Source organism: Manis javanica, chromosome 10, assembly GCF_040802235.1.
Source record: "Manis javanica isolate MJ-LG chromosome 10, MJ_LKY, whole genome shotgun sequence".
Taxonomy (NCBI): domain Eukaryota; kingdom Metazoa; phylum Chordata; class Mammalia; order Pholidota; family Manidae; genus Manis; species Manis javanica.
The window spans coordinates 56,381,103-56,400,914 of NC_133165.1; the positions used below are offsets into that span (position 1 = coordinate 56,381,103).

Genomic DNA, 19,812 nt, shown 5'->3' on the forward strand with positions numbered 1-19,812 from the left:
GTGTACATTTAATGATAAATGTGATGGTGATAACGGAGTGGTGGACACTAGGGCCAAGTGGAGTATAGGGCTAGCTGCTACTGAAGAGCCAGCTCAATGTTGCCTGGGAGGAAGGCAAGACCCAATTCTAGATCATTAGCTTGTTTTTTGAAAGTCAGAATCATTGAGCTATATGCAGTACAATTCACCAATTTTAAGTGTGTATCATTCACTGAGTTTTGACAAATGTATGCACTTGTAATTACCACCAGTCATAATACAGATCATTAGATTTTTAAAAAGAGAAGCTGGCAATCCAGATTTTATGTGACTTTTTTTTTATTAAAAAGTTGGCAACTTTTTAAAGGTCCTGAATGGGTCAAACAGTCTGATGGCAGGCTGGATGTAGCCTATGGGATACCACCTCTGAGCTTTAGGAAAACAGGATGTAAAAGTCTTAACTGGTGATTGTATGTCCCCAAGGCTACTGCATCCTTCCCCTGAAGCAACAAGCACAGGTCCGTGGACCTGCCCGAGGGAGAGAAAAGCAAGCAGGAAGCTCGGTAACAACACAGGTTCTTACCTTAAAAGGTTCTCAAGGCCACAGCTGTAATGCCGACCCTCCCCTCTCCTTATCCGTTCAGGCCAAGGCAAATCTGGACAAGAACAAGCAGACGCTGGAGAAGGAGAACGCAGACCTGGCTGGCGAGCTGCGGGTCCTGAGCCAGGCAAAGCAAGAGGTGGAGCACAAGAAGAAGAAGCTGGAGGTGCAGCTGCAGGAGCTGCAGTCCAAGTGCAGCGATGGGGAGCGGGCCCGGGCTGAGCTCAACGACAAGGTCCACAAGCTGCAGGTGAGGCTGTGGAACACGGCCCCGGACACCCCCTGCGGGGGATGCTCTTCCAGCTAAGTGGAGGCCCTCTGGCTGCCAGCAAGTCAGTTTCTTCTTGTCACGTTCCCCGAGATGAGATGGTTGCCCTATTCAGTTTAATCTTCAAACACCTTCGTCTGCTCATTCAACAAGTATTTATTGAGTACCTGCTGTATGTCAGGCACTGTGTTTAATCCTGAGATATAACAGCCAGGGAGCACACACTGTCTCTGCCCCAGTGGAACTCCAGCTTAGTGGACAGAAAGACATTTAGAGCCACACAAATGAATGTAAAATGGTGCTGGAAATGGGGAGCATATAATGCAGCAAGTATAAATAACAAGGGAGTCTGCCCTGCAGGAGGAATAGGAAAGGCTTTCCCAAGGATGCATAATTTGACAGATAAGTGGAAGGCTACCAGACCAAGGGAAGAGCACATGCAAAGGCCTGGTAGTAAGTAGGAAATCAGAAGAGATTACGTAAGGCCAGTAGAGCAACAGTGCCAAGGTGGATGGGGAAAAGTGGCATAAAAAGGGACTAGAGAGGTAGGTTGTGGCCAGATGATAAAGGGCCTTCAAGGCCCTGTTATATGCATGTTGGCCTTTACGCTGAGTTATGGGAAGCCACTGATGGGTTTTAAGCTGCGGAATGAGATGGTCTGTTGTTTGGTCTTATTTAGCTTTAGCTAGACGTTTGGCCTTTCTATTCACGGGACGGCCAAAACTTTGATAAATATTTAATGTGCTGACAGCCTGGGACAGGGGGTTGGGGGAAGCATTAAGTATGATTTTTTCCACAGGCAGCTGAGAGCAGATTTTGCTACCCTAATATAAGCAATGGTCTGGAGTCAATATCATTTATATCATCATAAATGGGAAGAGGATGGATGGTGGGCTGATATATCCAAAAGGACCTGCTCAGAGATACCAGGGGCTGGAGTAAAAGGCAGAGAAAGTGGTCGAGGGCTTTTTACCCTCAGTGTCTGCTTCTCTGGATTTGGCCATAAAGAGTAGGGGCAAGGAGGGGTGCCATCCATATCTTTTCCACCTTCAGGGAGTAGGCGAGTCCGGAGCATCTCTCAGGGTCTGGACTCCCACTCCTTCCAGCCTCAGCAAGGACTGAGGATCTAGAGGCCAATCAGCACAGGCTGGCGCTCTAACAGGTCCTTAGAACCAGGGATCCCAACTGGTAGGCAGTACTTCCCTTGGGAGCCACTGCACCATGAGCAGGCCCCACAGCTTGTGTGTATTTCTCATCAGTGGATATCTTGTGAGAAAAAAGGGCTCCTCTTACTTAGTGAGGATCCTGTTCTAGAGGTTCTGACTAACCACGGTCTTGGCACCGCCAGAATGAAGTGGACAGTGTCACAGGGATGCTCAACGAAGCAGAGGGGAAGGCCATCAAACTGGCCAAGGACGTAGCATCTCTCGGGTCCCAGCTCCAGGACACCCAGGTGGGTATCCTGCCATGTCATCCGCAGGGACCTGGGGTACGACCTTGGGGGCGGGTCCCTGGGACTCCCACGTATCCTTTTTGTAGGAGCTGCTTCAAGAAGAAACCCGGCAGAAGCTCAATGTGTCCACCAAGCTGCGCCAGCTGGAGGATGAGAGGAATAGCCTGCAGGACCAGCTGGATGAGGAGATGGAGGCCAAGCAGAACCTGGAGCGCCACATCTCAACTCTGAACATCCAGGTGCCCGCTGCACGTGTCCTTGCTTTTCCAGTGGATCTGGGCTCTGGTGTCGTGTTGTGGTAGGGCCCTGGCACAACTTTACTTGGTTCATTGGCAACCCCTGCCCCTGAATTTCTTCAAGGAGAAGGTGGTTGCTTCTTGGCATGGGGGGGAAGGGAGGGGCACCACTCCCCACCCTCCTCTCATCCTGCCCCGGACTCTGCTGTTTCAGCTCTCTGATTCAAAGAAGAAGCTGCAGGACTTTGCCAGCACCGTGGAATCCCTAGAAGAGGGCAAGAAGAGGTTCCAGAAGGAAATCGAAGGCCTCACCCAGCAGTACGAAGAGAAGGCAGCTGCTTATGACAAACTGGAAAAGACCAAGAACAGGCTTCAGCAGGAGCTGGACGACCTGGTCGTTGATTTGGACAACCAGCGGCAACTGGTGTCCAACCTGGAAAAGAAGCAGAGGAAGTTTGATCAGGTAGGTGCTGGAGGGCTCTCCGCTCTGTGCACAGACACTGGCTGGGAGTTGGGGCTGCTGTGTCGGCTTGCTCTAGGTGACCCTGACACATTAGGGCACCACACATTAGGGACCCTGACACATTAGACACACCAGCATCACGAGATCATGCAAACCCAGTGATGCTTTTCATTTCTAACCATGAGAAGGAATGAGATTTATCTTATTCACATAACAAGGAGTTATTGAGTGCCTACTGAATATTCCAAATAATTGAATGTTTCAATGTTTCAGTACCACATTTCATTATGAAGAATTTCAAGCATACAGCAAAGTTGAAAGCACTGTACAGTCAACACCTGAATTCCCACCACCTAGATTTGGTAATTAACATTTTATCATACCCACTTTATCACATATTTATTTATCAGGATGAACTGTCTGATTCATATCATGTGGATACACTTCAAAGTGCATTACAGACATCTGTACACTTCCCTCTCAATACCTCAGCATTGCATAGTAGAGTTCCTTTTTTATATGTAATTTTGAGGTAAAATTTACATACAAAGAAATGTACAAATCTTAGGTGTCTGTATTTATCAGAACTCAGTAAGTGTATACTTGTGGAACCCAAACCCTTAAACACCAGCCTTAGTGTTACTCAGATTTAGTAAATACAGTTTTCTTTGCAAGTGACTCAGAGGTATTCTAAAAATCCATTTAGGGATTGTACCATGAGGCCAAATACCAGAGGCAGGGGGCTCATTGCCTCTCCCCGACACAGAGCACCAGGCTTCTGAACGATGTGCTGACCTCCTTTTTCTATTTCCCATGCTGTTATCTTATCTTCATTGCTTCTAATCTGCTATTTCATTAACTGTTTGTGAGCCTGAGTTCACTTTAATTTATTTATTTGTCACATAGAGTGTAAGGTTTTTGCGTTGACTGCTGTATGGGGGCGCAGTTATTTAACTGTCTTTGCTGAATTCTGGAAGTGTGGTTTTCAGGTGTTAAAATATAGAATATGCTGTCCTATCTCTGAAGCTGAGGTGAACATCAGCATGGAGCATCCTTGGAGCTGCTTCTCCAAGTGGGGGGGGAGTGTGGCCTGCTCGTCCACACTCTCACCATTTCCCTGCTGTGGCTCATGGGCGCTTCTGAGAGCTAGCTGCCTGTGCCCATGGAACAACAGAGGGATAACTGGCCTCTGGCAGGATTAAGTGTCACTCTGACCTTAGTAGCAGTTGTGTTCTAACCAACATGGGCAGCATTAGTGGTTTCAAAGCACAAAGATTCAGCAGATGCTGGCTCTGCATAAGGCTAACCTGGAAGTCAGAAAGCAAGCTTATTATAAATGATCTCCATACATATCTAAATAACTTATACCTGCACCTGGATAGATTTAGCAGGACACAAGCCTTCTTTCCCATATTTGCAATGAAATGAAGCCAAAGTTCAGGTGTGCTGAGAGGTCACCTCTGGTTTTCTGTTGTATTTTAGTTGTTAGCTGAGGAGAAAAACATCTCTTCCAAATATGCGGATGAAAGGGACCGAGCTGAGGCAGAAGCCAGGGAAAAGGAGACCAAGGCCTTGTCTCTGGCACGGGCCCTTGAAGAGGCCTTGGAAGCCAAAGAGGAGCTTGAAAGGACCAACAAGATGCTCAAAGCTGAGATGGAGGACCTGGTTAGCTCCAAGGACGACGTGGGCAAGAACGTAAGTCGCTCTGGATTGTCTTTCTTGTCCGTATTCCACCAACGCACCCTCTCTGCTACGCACCCAGTCCACGGGGGGCTGGCTCTGTGCCTCTGTCATGTTAGACAACAATCAGGAATTGAAAGCAGTCCCTTGGGCTGGTGCAAAAAGGGGGCCTGGCTGGGAAAGCAGTTGGGGGGCGAGGTCTGAGTCAAGGGTCCTGAGAGGAAGGCTCCTCAGGCATTCTGTGGGTGGCATAAGGCATCTCTCTGATTATGCTGCCCATCACTGTGGGCTGCCTGGCCATCTTTATGAAGTCAACCTTCATGTGAAAGGTCCATGAGCTGGAGAAGTCCAAGCGGGCCCTGGAAACCCAGATGGAGGAAATGAAGACCCAGCTGGAGGAGCTGGAAGATGAGCTGCAGGCGACAGAAGATGCCAAGCTGCGGCTGGAGGTCAACATGCAGGCCCTCAAGGGCCAGTTTGAGCGAGACCTGCAGGCCCGGGACGAGCAGAATGAGGAGAAGCGCAGGCAGCTCCAGAGGCAGGTAACCTGGGTTGGGCGAAGGAGAGGAAGGGGGGACGGGGAAGCAGGTGGCCTGTTGCCCTCCTCCTACCACCACTGCCTGGCCTCCTGGAGACTATTCTCTCACCTGCAATCTGAGGGTGAGAAAACCCCCCTTGCCAGGGGTGGTGCGCAGCCAGGAGCTGGGTGGATGCCTCTGGGGGCGGCCCGGCCCAGCAGCACACGTGTCTTCCTCGGGTAGCTCCACGAGTATGAGACAGAACTGGAAGATGAGCGAAAGCAACGTGCCCTGGCAGCCGCGGCCAAGAAGAAGCTGGAAGGGGACCTGAAAGACCTGGAGCTGCAGGCTGATTCAGCCATCAAGGGGAGGGAGGAGGCCATCAAGCAGCTGCGGAAACTGCAGGTGGGTAACGCCCTGATGGCAGGGCTGGGGCGGGGCAGGCAACAGCTCACCCCAGGCTGGGGACGTCGAGTCAGCAGCCACGGAGGACACAGGCCTCTCACTGTCGATGGTGTCTTCCATCACCATTTAGCTTTAGGGGCTGTTCCTGCCCCAGGAAGAGCACCGTTATCAGGCACTTGGTCACGGCCCCCAGATCACGTCACCGTTTCCTCGGCAGGGTGGCGCCCCCGCAGCCGCCCGAGGCTGAGCAGTGCCCACGCAGCAGGGCCTTCCCTGCAGTTAGTCGAGGAAAATCATCCCAGGGGTTGGCATAGACGGAACCTGGGTGAGTAAGGACAGCTTGGCTGGTCCTCCTGGTTGACTCATGCAGGCTCAGATGAAGGACTTCCAGAGAGAGCTGGAAGACGCCCGGGCCTCCAGGGACGAGATCTTTGCCACAGCCAAAGAGAATGAGAAGAAAGCCAAGAGCTTAGAGGCAGACCTCATGCAGCTTCAGGAGGTAAAGCTTTCCTCTCGCTCTGAGCGCCTCAGATGAGGATGTCATGGCAGCAACACGTGGCTCCCCTGGTCTGTGCATCCGCAGATTGCTTCCCCTCGTCCAGCATTCCCCACAGGTGGACCCCAATACTCAGGGCAGGGGAAGACACAGAGGGGCCTCCCGAGCCCAGAGGAGGTGCAGCCACTTCCAAGGGTGGCCGTAGGGACTGCTGGGGGCCTGGTGGCAGGAGCAGGGTGGATTCTCAGGTGGGGTCCCTGGCAGGCAACAGGTTTCCTCCCTCCTTAACCCCACCACCCAGGATCTAGCCGCAGCCGAGAGGGCTCGCAAACAGGCAGACCTAGAGAAGGAGGAACTGGCTGAGGAGCTGGCCAGCAGCGTGTCGGGAAGGTATGGAGCTGAACGGGGAGAAAGGGGTGGGGGGTCCAAGCCTCAGATGATGAGGGACAGGCAGCTCATAGGAGAGCCTCCTGGGCACCCATTTTAATGCTGAAAGTGGCCGAATGTTCAACTGACCTTGTGACAGGGTCATAGGTCTTCACACCCTATTTGGGGGTATAGCCAGTTTCATTTATTCTGAATGAACAGCATGGTGGGGCCGGGTAGGGAGGTGGGGGATGGGCATCTGGGGACGTCTGGGAGGAGAGGCTGGTCTCATCCCAAGCCTGGCTTTGCTGACACCAACTGGGTATGAGTCCTGGCTCCCCACTTCCCAGCTGTGTGATTTTAGAGAAGTCTCTATAACTGAGGAACTGAGGCTCAAAGAAACTTAAATAAGGGCAACCCTGAGCCACTGCTCCTTCACGGAGGGGTTTTCTAAGTCGGGGGAGGCTGAAGCCCCAGATGCGGCTGCCTTTCCTTTAGAAATACTCTTCAGGATGAGAAGCGCCGCCTCGAGGCCCGGATCACACAGCTGGAGGAGGAGCTGGAAGAGGAGCAGGGCAACATGGAGGCCATGAGTGACCGTGTCCGGAAGGCCACGCAGCAGGTAGGGGCTGGGGCCGTGGGCCCGGCACCAGAGCAGCATGTGGCTCATGGATGTGTAGCATGGGCTCCTATGTGCAGGCCCTGGCAGAGGGGAGTGGGGAGATGAGAGAGTGGGGGCCCAGCATGTTCATCCGTGTACCCCCCTCTCCCAGGCATGCCAGCACCCTGCCCGCTGGCTTCAGAGCACTTAGCAGCAACCTGTAGCGTCTCACTGGGTAGCCAGTGCATGTCTGGTTCCCTCCAGCAGACAAGGCACGCCTGGAGTAAGGGCCTTGGCACCTCCCTCGTGCTCTTTCCCGGCCCCAATGCCTGGTCTTACAATAGTGAGCACTTGGTGACATTACTGAGCAAAAGCTCCGTGACGGGTGTTGGGATCCCTTCATGTGACCTAGAGCCAGGGACAGGGAGCCTGGGACGCAGCCTGGAAGAGCTGCCTCGAGCTGAGCTGTAAAGGAGCTTGTGGCTAGAGGAGGGGAGGAGGGACCCTGGGTGCTCCAGCTCCAAGGATGCGTTCTGAGGCTGGAGGCAGTGGGAGGAGTTTGTCCTCTCAGTGCCCCACCTCGAACTTCTGCGCCCTCCACCTCACGACCTCACGCTCTTCCCCAGGCTGAGCAGCTCAACAATGAGCTGGCTACAGAGCGCAGCGCGGCCCAGAAGAACGAGAGTGCCCGGCAGCAGCTCGAGCGGCAGAACAAGGAGCTCCGGAGCAAGCTGCAGGAGATGGAGGGTGCAGTCAAGTCCAAGTTCAAGTCCACTATTACGGCACTGGAGGCCAAGATTGCACAGCTGGAGGAACAGGTTGAACAGGAGGCCAGGTACAGTGGCACAGGGCTCCAGTGACAGCCTGCTTGCCAGTGAGTGGCAGGGGATGGCAGGGGTCAGTCAGCCTGTCTGGGCATCAGTCTGGCTGTGGAATGAGCTCAGTGGAGCCCACACTGCAGCCGTGCTGGGAGAGCTGAGTGAGTACAGAGGGAAGTGCTGTGCCCGGCCCAGAATTGGCCCGTTAGCTGTCAGCCTGCTATTAGGAAGAAGCATGACTCAGGGATGTCAGCCAGCCTTCCAGGGGCACACGTGGCTTTTCCTCACCTGCATTTACAGGATATCAGATTAACAGACGTACACAAAGTCCAAATCAACAACCCTCTCAGCACACACTTCCAAATATGGGAAGGCTTCTCATTTTAACGGTGGGTCAACTGAGCTGAACGTGAACAGCACAGGGCAGGGATTCAGAACCCACTGTTGTGGTAGTGGCCTCTACTGGGAACTCCCAGACTGGGCTCTTCACCCATGTAAAGTACATACACCCTCTCCCCAGTCGACCACAGGCCATTCTCATCACCTCAGGAAGAAACCCCATACCCCTCAGCCACTGATCTGCTTTGTCTCTATCACCCATCTGGACATGGAGTCACACAGCGTGTGGTCCTCGGGGTCTTGCTTCTCTCCCTGAACATAACGGCTCCATGGCCCCCCAGCAGGGAGCACGTGTCCGCACTTCATTCCGGGAACTCTGTGGCCAGGCGCTGTACTGACCGATTCTCGGGGTGCACCCGACCTGGGGCTCATGGCGCGGTGCCCCTGTTCACACGCCCGCTGCCAGGGCAGCCACCCCACACCCCTCCCCCCTGTGCGCAGAGAGAAGCAGGCGACTTCCAAGTCGCTGAAGCAGAAGGACAAGAAGCTGAAGGAGGCCCTGCTGCAGGTGGAGGACGAGCGCAAGGCGGCGGAGCAGTACAAGGAGCAGGTAACGGGGCCGCCCGGGCCCCCCAGCGCCCAGGCCCCCTGCGCTCCCCTGACCGCCGGGCCTCTCCCTGACAGGCAGAGAAAGGAAACACAAGGGTCAAGCAACTCAAGAGGCAGCTGGAGGAGGCGGAGGAGGAGTCCCAGCGCGTCAACGCCAACCGCAGGAAGCTGCAGCGGGAGCTGGACGAGGCCACGGAGAGCAACGAGGCCATGGGCCGGGAGGTGAACGCGCTCAGGAGCAAGCTCAGGTCAGGTGGCGCCCCCGCGCGGGGCTCGGCCGGCGGGCTGTTTTCCAAGGTCTCCTCCTGCTGTTCGCGCGGCCCCAGCGTTAGGGCCTAGATCCCACCTGCCCCGAGGAACCCACCCGCTGTTCTCTGTGACGGCCGCTTCCCACCACATCCTCCTAGCGAGAGAGAGGAGGCAGTACCAGTCTGCTGAAACCTCGGCTCCTTCACCCCTCCTCTGGACCTTGGGACTGGATAACAGGGTCTCACGGCTGCCTGTGTGCCTCAGGATGTGGAGCAGCATCCTTGACATCTACCCACTCTGTGCAGTGCCTTCCCACCTCGTTGTGACGGCCAAAACCGTCCCCAAATGGGCCCTGGGAGGACGGGGGTGGGCGGCTGCTTTCTCCCGCGCCCGCCCCTCTGGGCCCGCTCCCCAGGGCTCCTCCAGCTGGAGGGGTGGGAGCTAGCGTGGCGGAGGGCCTGTCGACTCCTTCCCCAGCTGCAAGCCCACGCTGGGGATGAGGATCCACGCATCCACGACACTACTTGTTTGGCTGTAACACAACCCAGGTTAATCCCACCTTCCCACCTTCCCGCCTTCCGCAGCCCACAGTGGTATGAGGAAAACCACCAACCTCGTGGCCACTTCTCAGATTCTCCATTGCCAACCCTAAGCGGACCTCAGAGCCCTGTCATCCCTCCACTGTCCTGCCTCTCACAGACCTGCTCTTTACCTTCTCCCTAGACTCACCATCCCCCCGCCCACCCCCTTCCTCTCTCTCAGCCGGTAACCTGACTCCCTTAAAGGAAAAGCTGGACATTACCCTGAAGCATAAACAACCTCCCACTGCCCCATCGACCCGTCTGCCCACGTCTCTGCTCATTTCTTTTCCCCCCATTTCTGTGCAGACTGTCAGGTACCAAGACCAGCACGTCGTAGACCTACCTCTTGTTTACTCAGATGTTGCTCCAGAAATTCTTACCCTTCTCCTTCAGTGTTCTCCCTCTCCCTGAGTTATTCCTTCAGCTGAAGAGATCTCTCAGCCCTACTCCCTGCTACCCTTTATCACAACACTCTCAAGCCAGCGGTCGTCTGCACCTAGCCCCAAGCAGCACATGCCACAGCCCCTCCCTCCTCGATGTACCTTCTTTCCTGGGCTTTCCACCTTCTGCCCGTACCTGGGTTCCATCCTCCTGTCTTTCCTTGTCTCCTCTGCTGGCATCTCATCCTGAAGCCCACTTGCCACCAGCCCGCTCCAGGCCCCATCTCGCTTCTCCACTTTCAGCTCTTCTCACTCCCCTGGTGACCTCAGTCAGCCTGGAGGCTTTCAGATTCCATCTGAAAAGCTAGTGGCTTCCCAGTTTCTATCTCCATCCTTCTTTCTAGGATGCCAGACCTGCTTGACATTCCCACTTGATGCCTATCAAGCAGGTCACACTTTGAGTCTTGATTGAACCCCTTCACCCCCAAACCAGCTCTCTCACAGTCTTCCCCAGGTCAGCAACTGGAATAAGGGTGCCATTAACCCAGGCCACAAACCTTGTGGTTTTATTTTTCCTCTTCTTTATATCCTATATCCAATCTGTCAGAAAATCTGTTCCACATGCCCTTAAAAATACTGTACACCCAGAATCCAAGCACTTCTTGCCATCTGGTCCAAGTCACTCTCTCCCACATGTAGATAATTTTCACAGCCCCCTTGTGGGTTTCACTGCTTCCAAGCTGGTCCCCTTATAATCTGTTCTCAGCACAGCAGCCTGAAGGATCCTATTTAAATGGAGGCAGATCACAGCCCTCCTTTGCTTGGAACCCACCAACAGCTTCCACGTCACTCAGAGCCAAAGCAATGTCTTTACTAAAGTTTGTTCCATCAGGCCCTCCTCTATCCACTGCCTCCTAGATTACCCCTCAGCCTCTTCACATGCTGCCTCAGGGCCTTTGCACTGGCTGTTCCCTCTGCCTGGAAGGCTCTCGTTCTCTTCCTTCAGGTGTTACTCATCCATGTTACCTTGTCTAGGTTTCTAACCTCATCCTCTATGGTTTGCTCTCTTACACACCTGTCACCATGTTATTTTATTTATTTTTCTCATTTGCAGTCTCTCTGGGCCTGCAGGCCTCATGAGCACAGAAGTTTTATCTGTTTACCCATCCCCAGTGTCTGGGACAGTGCAGGGCACTATAAGCAAGCTTTCACTGAGTCAGAGGCGATGTTTCTCCAGCCTCACTCTACCTTCGCCATTTTGCCTGAGCCTCTTATGACTCAGTGTTGACCTGATATTTTCTTTGAAGTTATCTGTTCTAATTGTATACACCTCTATTTGCAAATCAAATGTACCACCCCTATATTAAACCAACATCACCTGCATCAGCAGATCACAATGAATGTGAATACAGTGAAAACAAAACAATAGTTAGTTCTGGCTTCTGTGGCTACAAACTGATGACTATACCCTGAATCCTCCTGCTCAGTTAAAAACGGGAGTGACACAAGACATTAGCACCAAATACTCTCTCAGACATAATCAGATGTATTTTCAAAAGACTTGAAATAAGAATACCTTTCTCACTGTGCAACTCAGCTATCCAGCGTGCCCAGGAATTATCTGCAGTCACCGGGCCTATGGATTCCAAACTTTTGAGAACCACTGCATGAGACAAGGGGGAAACCCAAACCACTTGCAGAAGGCTCAGGGTACAAGGTGGGGGGCTGTGGGCCCCCACTGAGGGACTGGTGACCCTCTCGGGTCCAACAGGGGCTTGGGAGCAACCCCCAGGGTGACCGTCAGTGGAGGAGAGCTGTTTGTACCACAGAGACCCCCCAGGATTCGCTCTGCTGGTGACTGGACACCCCCTCTGCAGAGGCTGGGCTGAGCGGTGGGCAAGCAGCCCCACTCCAGCTGGCACTCCTTTGCCGTACTGCTCCCTTTTCTTGGGACCAATAATTCTTCTAGCATATGCTGAACATCCTGGACAGCTTACTTATCTAGGGCATACAGACGAACACCAAACCATTTGTTACAGTCCTACTATGAGCACACATACCATAGGTTGAAAACAGGCCAGACCTCTTCTGCTTGAACATTCTACATGTACAAAAACCTAAAATCAAGCATTAAGCTTCACATGAGGTAGGCAGGCTCCTCATGAGCCAGCTCCTCAGTGAACAAGGAATTGTAAAGCAAGGTTCATAGTTTTACCAATCATCCAAGTCTCGACACAAGCCCTCTTTAAAGCCGGACCAATGCACCCATCAGCTACCACAGTGCCAGCCATTTCCAGCATGAGCTGTGTCCACTTCTGCCTTCCTGCCACGGTAGAAAAGGCAATGAAGACAAATGATAATACAGTGAGATGCTCCTGCGGGCTCCTCGCCTGGGTCTTTTCATGTTCTGTTCCCACATGGGTCTTTTGGACTAGCTCACTCAAGTGCCTTTATCTTCCTGAACAGGTATGCCTAAGGGGAGGAAGCCACCTGCATTCTTAAAAGCAGCTCTGAAATACAGAAATTTGCCGTTTAATTGAAAAAAACGGCTTGTCCTTTTGTGTGCCCGCTTAGGAGCTCTTGGCTCAGGTGCTCCACTGAAAGGTTGACTTAGAAGTGCCTTTAAGTATTTAATTGAAGCAAATGCCTTTAATGATTAAAAGTGCACTAGAGCGGGCTCCCTCCCGTTCACTGATGGTAACCACTAGGGACTCTCTCTCTTTGCAGAGGCCCCCTCCCCCAGGACACTCCGCAATGACTCACCAGGTATCATACCTTCAGCTTTGCAGCTCATATGTGTTGCACTTGGTTTCTGCTTCCTTTCTGCCCATCGCGCCCTCCCTGCCCCTTGGTCCCCCTCTTTTTTGACCCTTGCAAATTTCCGTGAGATTCCTGCAGAATCTTAAGGCTTGGGTATATTAGTTCAAAACCGTCTTTCATCCAAACCAAGATCAACCCAAGACAATCTCATCTCTTGACCATTTTCCTTCCCTTCTTCTGCTTTGGCACATGACATGGCACCAAACATGTCCTTGCCACCGTGTGTCGGAGTTTAGAGGCTGTGTGTATGTTGCTTGGACTGTACTGACCTGCGTAAGGGGGCCTCTCCTGCACTGTTAGGACGCTCGGCTGTGCTGTCCTCCCTCTTCCATTAAGACACCACACCAGGTGGTAAGACAGCTCCACATTCTGGGCGCGTTCCTGGAGAATGGCTTCCATCTGGCTAGTCTGGTTCACACATCAGAATTAACAAAGCACAGGTTCATCGTAACTGCAGCCCAACAACTTGTCCCCCATGGTTGGACTTTCACAAACATGTCTATGAAGGACATGAGCTCTCACTGCGATGGCTTATGGCTGCTGGGGCTGCGTGAGGCCTAAGCAAGGCCTAGCTAACTGCATTTTCAGTGCATGCAGGCTACTGCAGAGCCGAACACCCTCCAGGCCGAGCCTTTTCCAGAGGTCTCACGGGCATGAATCACAGACGGGGGAATGGACACCCAAGGCTCGAGGAAGCACCCAGGCCCTTTACGAGACAGAGGCCTCAACTTCTCTGAAATTCTAACAACTGGTTTACACATTAAGTTAGGCAGCTAGAGCCTGATTTTCCTCTTTCTCCTTGAGAGGCCAAGCCAGCCCTGGCCGTGCTTACCTGCTCTTTTGGAGAATCTCAGCTTTGCTATTGTTACTCAAATACTTAAAGCTGGATTAGATCTTGGCAGGAGCTTTAAGCCTCTAAGACTAGTTATTGAGCAGCTCTCCTGCCAGCTCACTGGGCTCATAAGATGAGCAGTACTCTTGTGCTGGCCAGACTGTAGGACCCCCAGTTAATGGGAAGGCGAGTCCTCTCGAAGCAGCAGGTGCTTATACTCTTGCGCTGATTCCTGGCGTGCTGGCCGTGCCTTGGACAAATGAGTCCTTGAAGAGAATCCATATTCTCTGGGGTCACACCCTTTAAGAAAGTCTTTAGAGGGGTCCCTCCCTTTCTTCCTGGGACAGGTATAGCCATTGTCAACCTTTGAGTAAGATTTGAAACCCATCCCTTCAAGGGCGCCTGAACTGCAAGACAGATTGCAGGGCTGGTGACTGAACAGGGGGCTTATGGGGGTCCAGAGTACGATTAACTTCATAGATCAACGGAGCTCATCTATTAAGCTCTTCCAGCTAGCATACACAGACTCTTCCAAGGGGTAAAAAGAGCTCGGGGGCCTGTAGGGTGCAGGGCTGTTCCCAGCCCCAGGCGATCCCACTGTGTTAGGAGCCTGGAGAGCAGAGGCAGACTGCTGCCCTACCCTGAGGCCCTAGTTCTTGCAAACACGGTGCTAAAGCAAGAAAAGATTCACAAAGGTTTCTTCTAGAGGTGATGGAAAGCTAGTTCTGAGGGAGCCAGAGGCCCCAGGGTTTCCCTCTGATGGGAGTGAGGCTGGCCTGAGTCTTCAGCTGGGAGTGGCTGCAACTTTTATTTATTCCTGATCTCTGCACCTTGGAAAGTACCATTTTCTGAACCTGGGTGGTTTTCCCACGTTCTACCTCCCTTGGGCCCCAAAAGGATCATGTTGGGATTCCCCTTCTCAGCCATCAGGGATCTCTGGTCCTTGCTTCTGCCTCGTCTCACGTGTCTGCCTTGTCCTGTTCGCAGAATCGGCGGCTGGGCTGGGCTCACGCCCTCCTGGCGTTTCTGTCCAGCCTTTGTGTGGTGAAGGTGGTTGCTTTTGTTATAGAAAGTCTGCTTTCTTCTTAGAAATCCTAAAATTAGTTAAGACCTATCCTCCGATTCAGGTCAAACAGGGCCAGTTGGCTGGAACCTAACATGACCATTTGTTGTTGCTGAACACAGAGAACATTTCTGGCAAACGGAAGTTAAGTGCGATGGTGTGACTTCATCCTCCCACCTGCCCTCACCACCTCATGCAAAGTCTCCCTTCAGGGCCTGGTGGTAAACCATCTGATGGGAGGAGTTAGGACAAAGAGGAAGAGGTGTCCTGCCAGCTAGAGCTCGAATACTCATGGAACTAACAAGTCTGACTTATTTTTCCAACAGATAATCGTTGAGCACCTACTGTATGCCATGCATGGCACCTGCCATGGTGAGCAAAAATCACATGAGACCCCTGCTGGCCTGGGGACCTCAGTCCAAGAGTTCAGCTCCATACAAGCAGAGTACCCCTCTGGCCTATATACGGTGGCCTCTCTCCCTCAAGGCTGCTCTGGACTTCATTTTTACCTTTTTCTAATTGAAAGCCTAAAACGCTCCCCTTTTTTCCATCTGACAGTGAGGTACAGAGTGGGAACACATATTCTCCTTCACGAATGCCAAGTATGAAAAACACCCTACAGGACCTGTCCCCCCCTGCCCCACCGCATTTGTCTTTTTAATTTTCTTTTCTAAATAAAAGACCATAGCAGACCAGGATCCTGTGGGTCATCAAATGACCAAGCCAGACATTTTTTAAAGCAGGTTATTTCTGCTTTGGAAAACCTACTTTCCCCCCATTCCAGCTGGTTAAATGTAACCATGCCTTGAGATTGGTCAGGATTGACCTTCCGCCTGAATACTTGCATCTCATTTGTTTGAGTTTGTTTGTGTTTGTTTTGTGCCCCCTTCAAAAAAATCTCTTCCAACCTCAGGGGAGATTTCTGTACTACAGAATTGTGTTTTCTTAAAACCTGCAGGCGTGGAAACGAGACCACTTTTGTTCCGTCTAGAAGGTCTGGAGGACGGAGAGTTATTGAAAACGCAGATGCTTCTGAGGAGGAGATGGACGCCCGCGACGCAGACTTCAACGGAACCAAAACCAGTGAATAAATAAACAACTTGCTAAGAACAGAACAAAAGGAAACCCAGTGGACTCTGCTCAGCACTGTCTAAGTTCATTTGCAGATTCCAAACATCACAGACACCACTCGCAATAAATGTAGAAACCACCACCCTGTGTTCGGGGTGCAATTTCAGTTCTGAATGATATACCAGATGAGAAAAGTCCGACAGGAGACACACCCCACTCCTTCTACCAATGAACGGAGCAATGATTTTGAGTTTATAGAAAAATATATCCACAGTAACGAATCACTGGCAACTTAGTTTACAAGAAATGGGGAAAAAGTCACCAAAATGGGTGCCACTGCCCGCCACCCCCAGGCAATTCCTTAACCTGTGTATCCTTCCAGGGCCCTGAGAAGGCCCTTGTTTGAGAATTCGTTCCCCCCCCCGCCCCCCGGTTACCTCACCTCTGACCGCACAATTCACCAAGACAAAGTGCCTTCTGTAGTCACGTGAATTAAAAAGGAGACACTGCTGGAATGGATGAAAGCAGGAATGTTACACTGTTTTATAAGCACCCTGACTGTACTTAAGAACACCTTCACTAATAAAAGGTTACAAATCACTAGCACATAGTTGGCTTTTCTGTTGAGCTGTTTTCTATGGAAGAAAAGAACCAGGTGGCGTTCTCATTTATCTTCACAAGGATGCTATGAAGTCAGGGTTATTTCATACATGGGGAAACTGAGGCATAGGGAGGTGAACTAAACCATCCAAGATCCCACTGCAGGCCAAAGAGCAGAGATGCAAAGTGAGTCTGTGTGAGGGGGTCTGTCCAACCAGGAGTTGGGCAGCTCTGGGCTAGGGACCAGGAAGAGTATTTTAATCAAAACCAACCTGTATATAATGTGAAGAATACAAGATTTTCTTGAATTTTTAAATTAAAACACAAAGACTTTGCCCAGCAGGGGTCAACAAACATTTTCTGTAAAGGCCAGAGAGTAAACATTTTAAGCTGCTTGTAGTCTCTGTCACAGTTATTTTTTTTTTTTTTAAACAAACCTTCAAAAACCGAAAAAACACTCTTAGCACAGGAACCATACAAAACCAGGCCATGGGACCTTACCTTCCTCAGCTTGAGTGTTCTTGACAGATCTGTGCAAACGTTCTACTCAACACAAATGATTCCATACACCAACTCCATTGGGTCAAACAGATTTGAGGAGAGAGGAAATAGGTTAACTGAAAGATTTAATGGAATGACCAAATGCTCTATACCCTGAACGATACCCAAACATATCCTAAATACAGTTCTAAGAAGCTGACTTTAAAGGCAATTTTTTAAAAGTAGGTTTTCATATGTAGTTAGTTGAGAACCTGAAGTCTTCAATCATTGTTCAAGCAAACAGAAATACAAACAAAGCAGCATTTACTGACCACCACCACCGACTAGTTGAAAACTAGTTTCTCTTGATTTTATTGTTCTTTTAAAAAAATAAAAGTACATCTTTTAGTGATACAAGAATGTTTTGAGGGTTATGAACTGGACACCAAAGTTTAATTCTCTGTTGAATTCCAGTACTGCCTGAAAACTTCTATTGTCAACTCAAGGATATTTTTGCTGCTGTTTGGAAAATAACTTAGTGACAAAACGTTGTTAAGTTGCATGCATGTTCCTGGACTTATGTGCCCTTGTTATTTGCATCCAAAGGCAGGAGACAGCATTTCACAAGAAGCGGAAAGCAACATATTCACCATTGGTGCTGGATATTCTGTGTTCGTGTCTTCTTTGACAAGGTGGCTTCCAACAGGAATCCTGGGAGTCTAATCTGATTTGAAGGTCACCCAATTATTTCATCCCAGCTTTGAATGGGCCCTGAGAAAGGGCCCGTTATCAAGGCCATTCCACCCCTAACAACCCTCAGGGTCCTGAAGCGGAGGTCATCCCCAGGTCAGGGCAGATGGCTCAGGAGAACTAAAAGTTGGGATTGATCTAAAGAGGACACAGACTGTCCACTGGCCTGGCCCACACGAGAGTTACCCTGAAATTCAAGCACACCTCTGAAAGCCTCAGAGAGAGACAGGCTAAAAACTCCATGAGGTACACTGTACCACAGTTTCTTAAAAAAGGCATGTGCCTATTTACTCTTTGTTCCTAGACATGATTTCAGTACACAGATCCTTCCTGTGTCATAGAACACTGGGGGATTTTTGTTCTGGAAGACAGCTCCAGCTGAGTGGGGGCTGCACTGAGTCCGAGATGGGCTCAGGTCCCACTTTTAAGGCATCTCCAGACATTAAAAAGACCTGTCAAGACCAGCCAGGACTCAGGTCAGCAAACGTGATGGGCCTTTATACCTTGACCCCTCTGCAGAGCCTGTCTGTCCCTGTCTGTTTGCAGCACACCAAGCAGGGAGGCTGGGGATCATGAGACAACATTTCACAGACACAGCCAGCAGGGGCCACGGGCAACAGCTTCAGTCACTGGCTTGCGTGACGGCTTGCTCCTATTTCTCAAACTAACAAAAAAACTCAAAACCTATTTTTGAGAGGGGAAGAAAGGTAACAACTCCCACACAGGCACCAGGGGCTGCAGCTTCCATGGCTTCCCTAAAGCAACATCTTGACTACACCCTGGGCTGACGGCAGTGATGGTGAAGAAATATTTGAAGGCGACTTCCCAAATTCCAGGTGTTTTCCCAACCTTCAGACAGAGTAAACCAAATCAAGCAGACATAGCTGTCACACACTGGCTGGCACTGGGGCCCACCAAGTTATAAGAGTATCAAGAATCAGAAGCAGTGTCTCCCTGGGTCTCAATTTCCTCTCCTGTGAAATGAAGAAAAGGACACTGGCTCTCTAGCTCTCACAGTCCCAAGGCCACACAAAAAGCCCAGCAGCAGAAGACTCTCTAAAAACAGACACTTCTAAAGGCGTGTGAGCTATGTGCATTCCTTTCCTATCATCTGTCTGCTGCAGATCCACCGAATTTATATAGCCAGGGGTCCAGTAAAATGGTGGCACCTTTTAGAAAACTAATGAATCTGGAAGGTGGTCTGATTTTCCTCAGGCAAGAAAATAAATGAAGCCACTAGAGATCAGATACGTGTTTTCAAATCAGGTGACCAGCTTCAGGAATCTCATCTGGCTGGAATTTAGTTGGTTTCCTGAAGGTTTCTAAATATTTTTTTTTAAATAGAAAAAAATCCTCTTCTGGGGGAAGCAGAGCAGTGTTTGAAGCGTAAGTCCCAAACAAGTGATTTATACAGGACATTCTCACAGCATGACCAGGAGTTGGGGCTGCAGAATCAAATAATAAAAATGAGCCTCTTGCTGGCTGTATGCTCAAACTAGAAGATTCCACCTAACTGTCTCAAGGGACAATGGGAGAGGATAGAGTTCACTGACATAATCCGGCAGCTTTTAAAAACGGCTACTGGTTATGGGTTAGAGGCTCCCACCGGGAGTGGACAGCACGTAGTACTGACCCTTTGTCACCCAGAGGCACGCTGGTGCTGTTTGACCGTCTGTCACCACCATCTCTGTTCTTGCTCCCCCGTCCTGAGGCTGGGCCGCTTGCTCGGTTTGGGGACTGATCATACACGAAGTTCCGGCAGGATGCAAGTTTGGACTCCAGTGCCTGGAGAGAAATATGCTTTCATCTCTCAAGTTAAAGGCAAGAACTATTATTTCACGGGAGTCTGCACACAGACAACAACCTAAAACAGTGGTTCTCATGTTGTGTTGTGCATTAGAATTCCAAAGTGGGGTTCCAAAGGAACCCAATTTAGATCCAGCTCTTAGAACGGCTGGCCTAAGATAATTAGGAGCTTCTTGAAAAATCACACACCCTCCTTAATACCCATGTCTGCCTATAAGAAATATGAAATCAACTTTTGGAATCATTTATTCTTGTTTACATTATTAAACATGCAGAGTGGCAGGAGGTTTGAATGAGGACTTTGCCTTGCTGTAAACAGACCCTGCAAAAACTAAAAGGGCACTGAGC

General features: G+C 50.8%; 2 protein-coding genes across 10 annotated transcripts in view; one reads left to right on the forward strand and one right to left on the reverse strand.

The window, feature by feature from the left end:
- The window catches only part of MYH11 (myosin heavy chain 11), a 109,355-nt gene extending 92,927 nt beyond the window's left edge, over positions 1 to 16,428 (forward strand). For 2 of the 6 annotated variants that reach the window (XM_036991995.2, XM_073215533.1), the window contains 15 exons: positions 624 to 830; positions 2,197 to 2,301; positions 2,388 to 2,540; positions 2,752 to 3,000; positions 4,483 to 4,695; positions 5,010 to 5,222; positions 5,442 to 5,603; positions 5,974 to 6,102; positions 6,401 to 6,489; positions 6,964 to 7,087; positions 7,693 to 7,901; positions 8,725 to 8,833; positions 8,908 to 9,080; positions 12,770 to 12,808; positions 15,716 to 15,940. In XM_036991995.2, the coding sequence (XP_036847890.1) occupies positions 624 to 830; positions 2,197 to 2,301; positions 2,388 to 2,540; positions 2,752 to 3,000; positions 4,483 to 4,695; positions 5,010 to 5,222; positions 5,442 to 5,603; positions 5,974 to 6,102; positions 6,401 to 6,489; positions 6,964 to 7,087; positions 7,693 to 7,901; positions 8,725 to 8,833; positions 8,908 to 9,080; positions 12,770 to 12,800 (2,166 nt within the window). In that variant the 3' untranslated portion in view covers positions 12,801 to 12,808; positions 15,716 to 15,940. Of the gene's footprint in view, positions 1 to 623; positions 831 to 2,196; positions 2,302 to 2,387; positions 2,541 to 2,751; positions 3,001 to 4,482; positions 4,696 to 5,009; positions 5,223 to 5,441; positions 5,604 to 5,973; positions 6,103 to 6,400; positions 6,490 to 6,963; positions 7,088 to 7,692; positions 7,902 to 8,724; positions 8,834 to 8,907; positions 9,086 to 12,769; positions 12,809 to 15,083; positions 15,103 to 15,715 lie in introns of those variants that run through there. The other 4 variants (XM_073215531.1, XM_073215532.1, XM_073215535.1 and 1 more) reach the window with 3 other exon arrangements.
- An 825-nt stretch (positions 16,429 to 17,253) lies between these two features.
- The window catches only part of NDE1 (nudE neurodevelopment protein 1), a 30,791-nt gene continuing 28,232 nt past the window's right edge, over positions 17,254 to 19,812 (reverse strand). For 3 of the 4 annotated variants that reach the window (XM_036991991.2, XM_036991989.2, XM_036991992.2), the window contains one exon: positions 17,254 to 19,443. In XM_036991991.2, coding sequence (XP_036847886.1) covers positions 19,237 to 19,443 — 207 coding nt within the window. In that variant the 3' untranslated portion in view covers positions 17,254 to 19,236. The remainder of the gene's footprint in view (positions 19,444 to 19,812) is intronic. The other variant, XM_073215536.1, reaches the window with a different exon arrangement.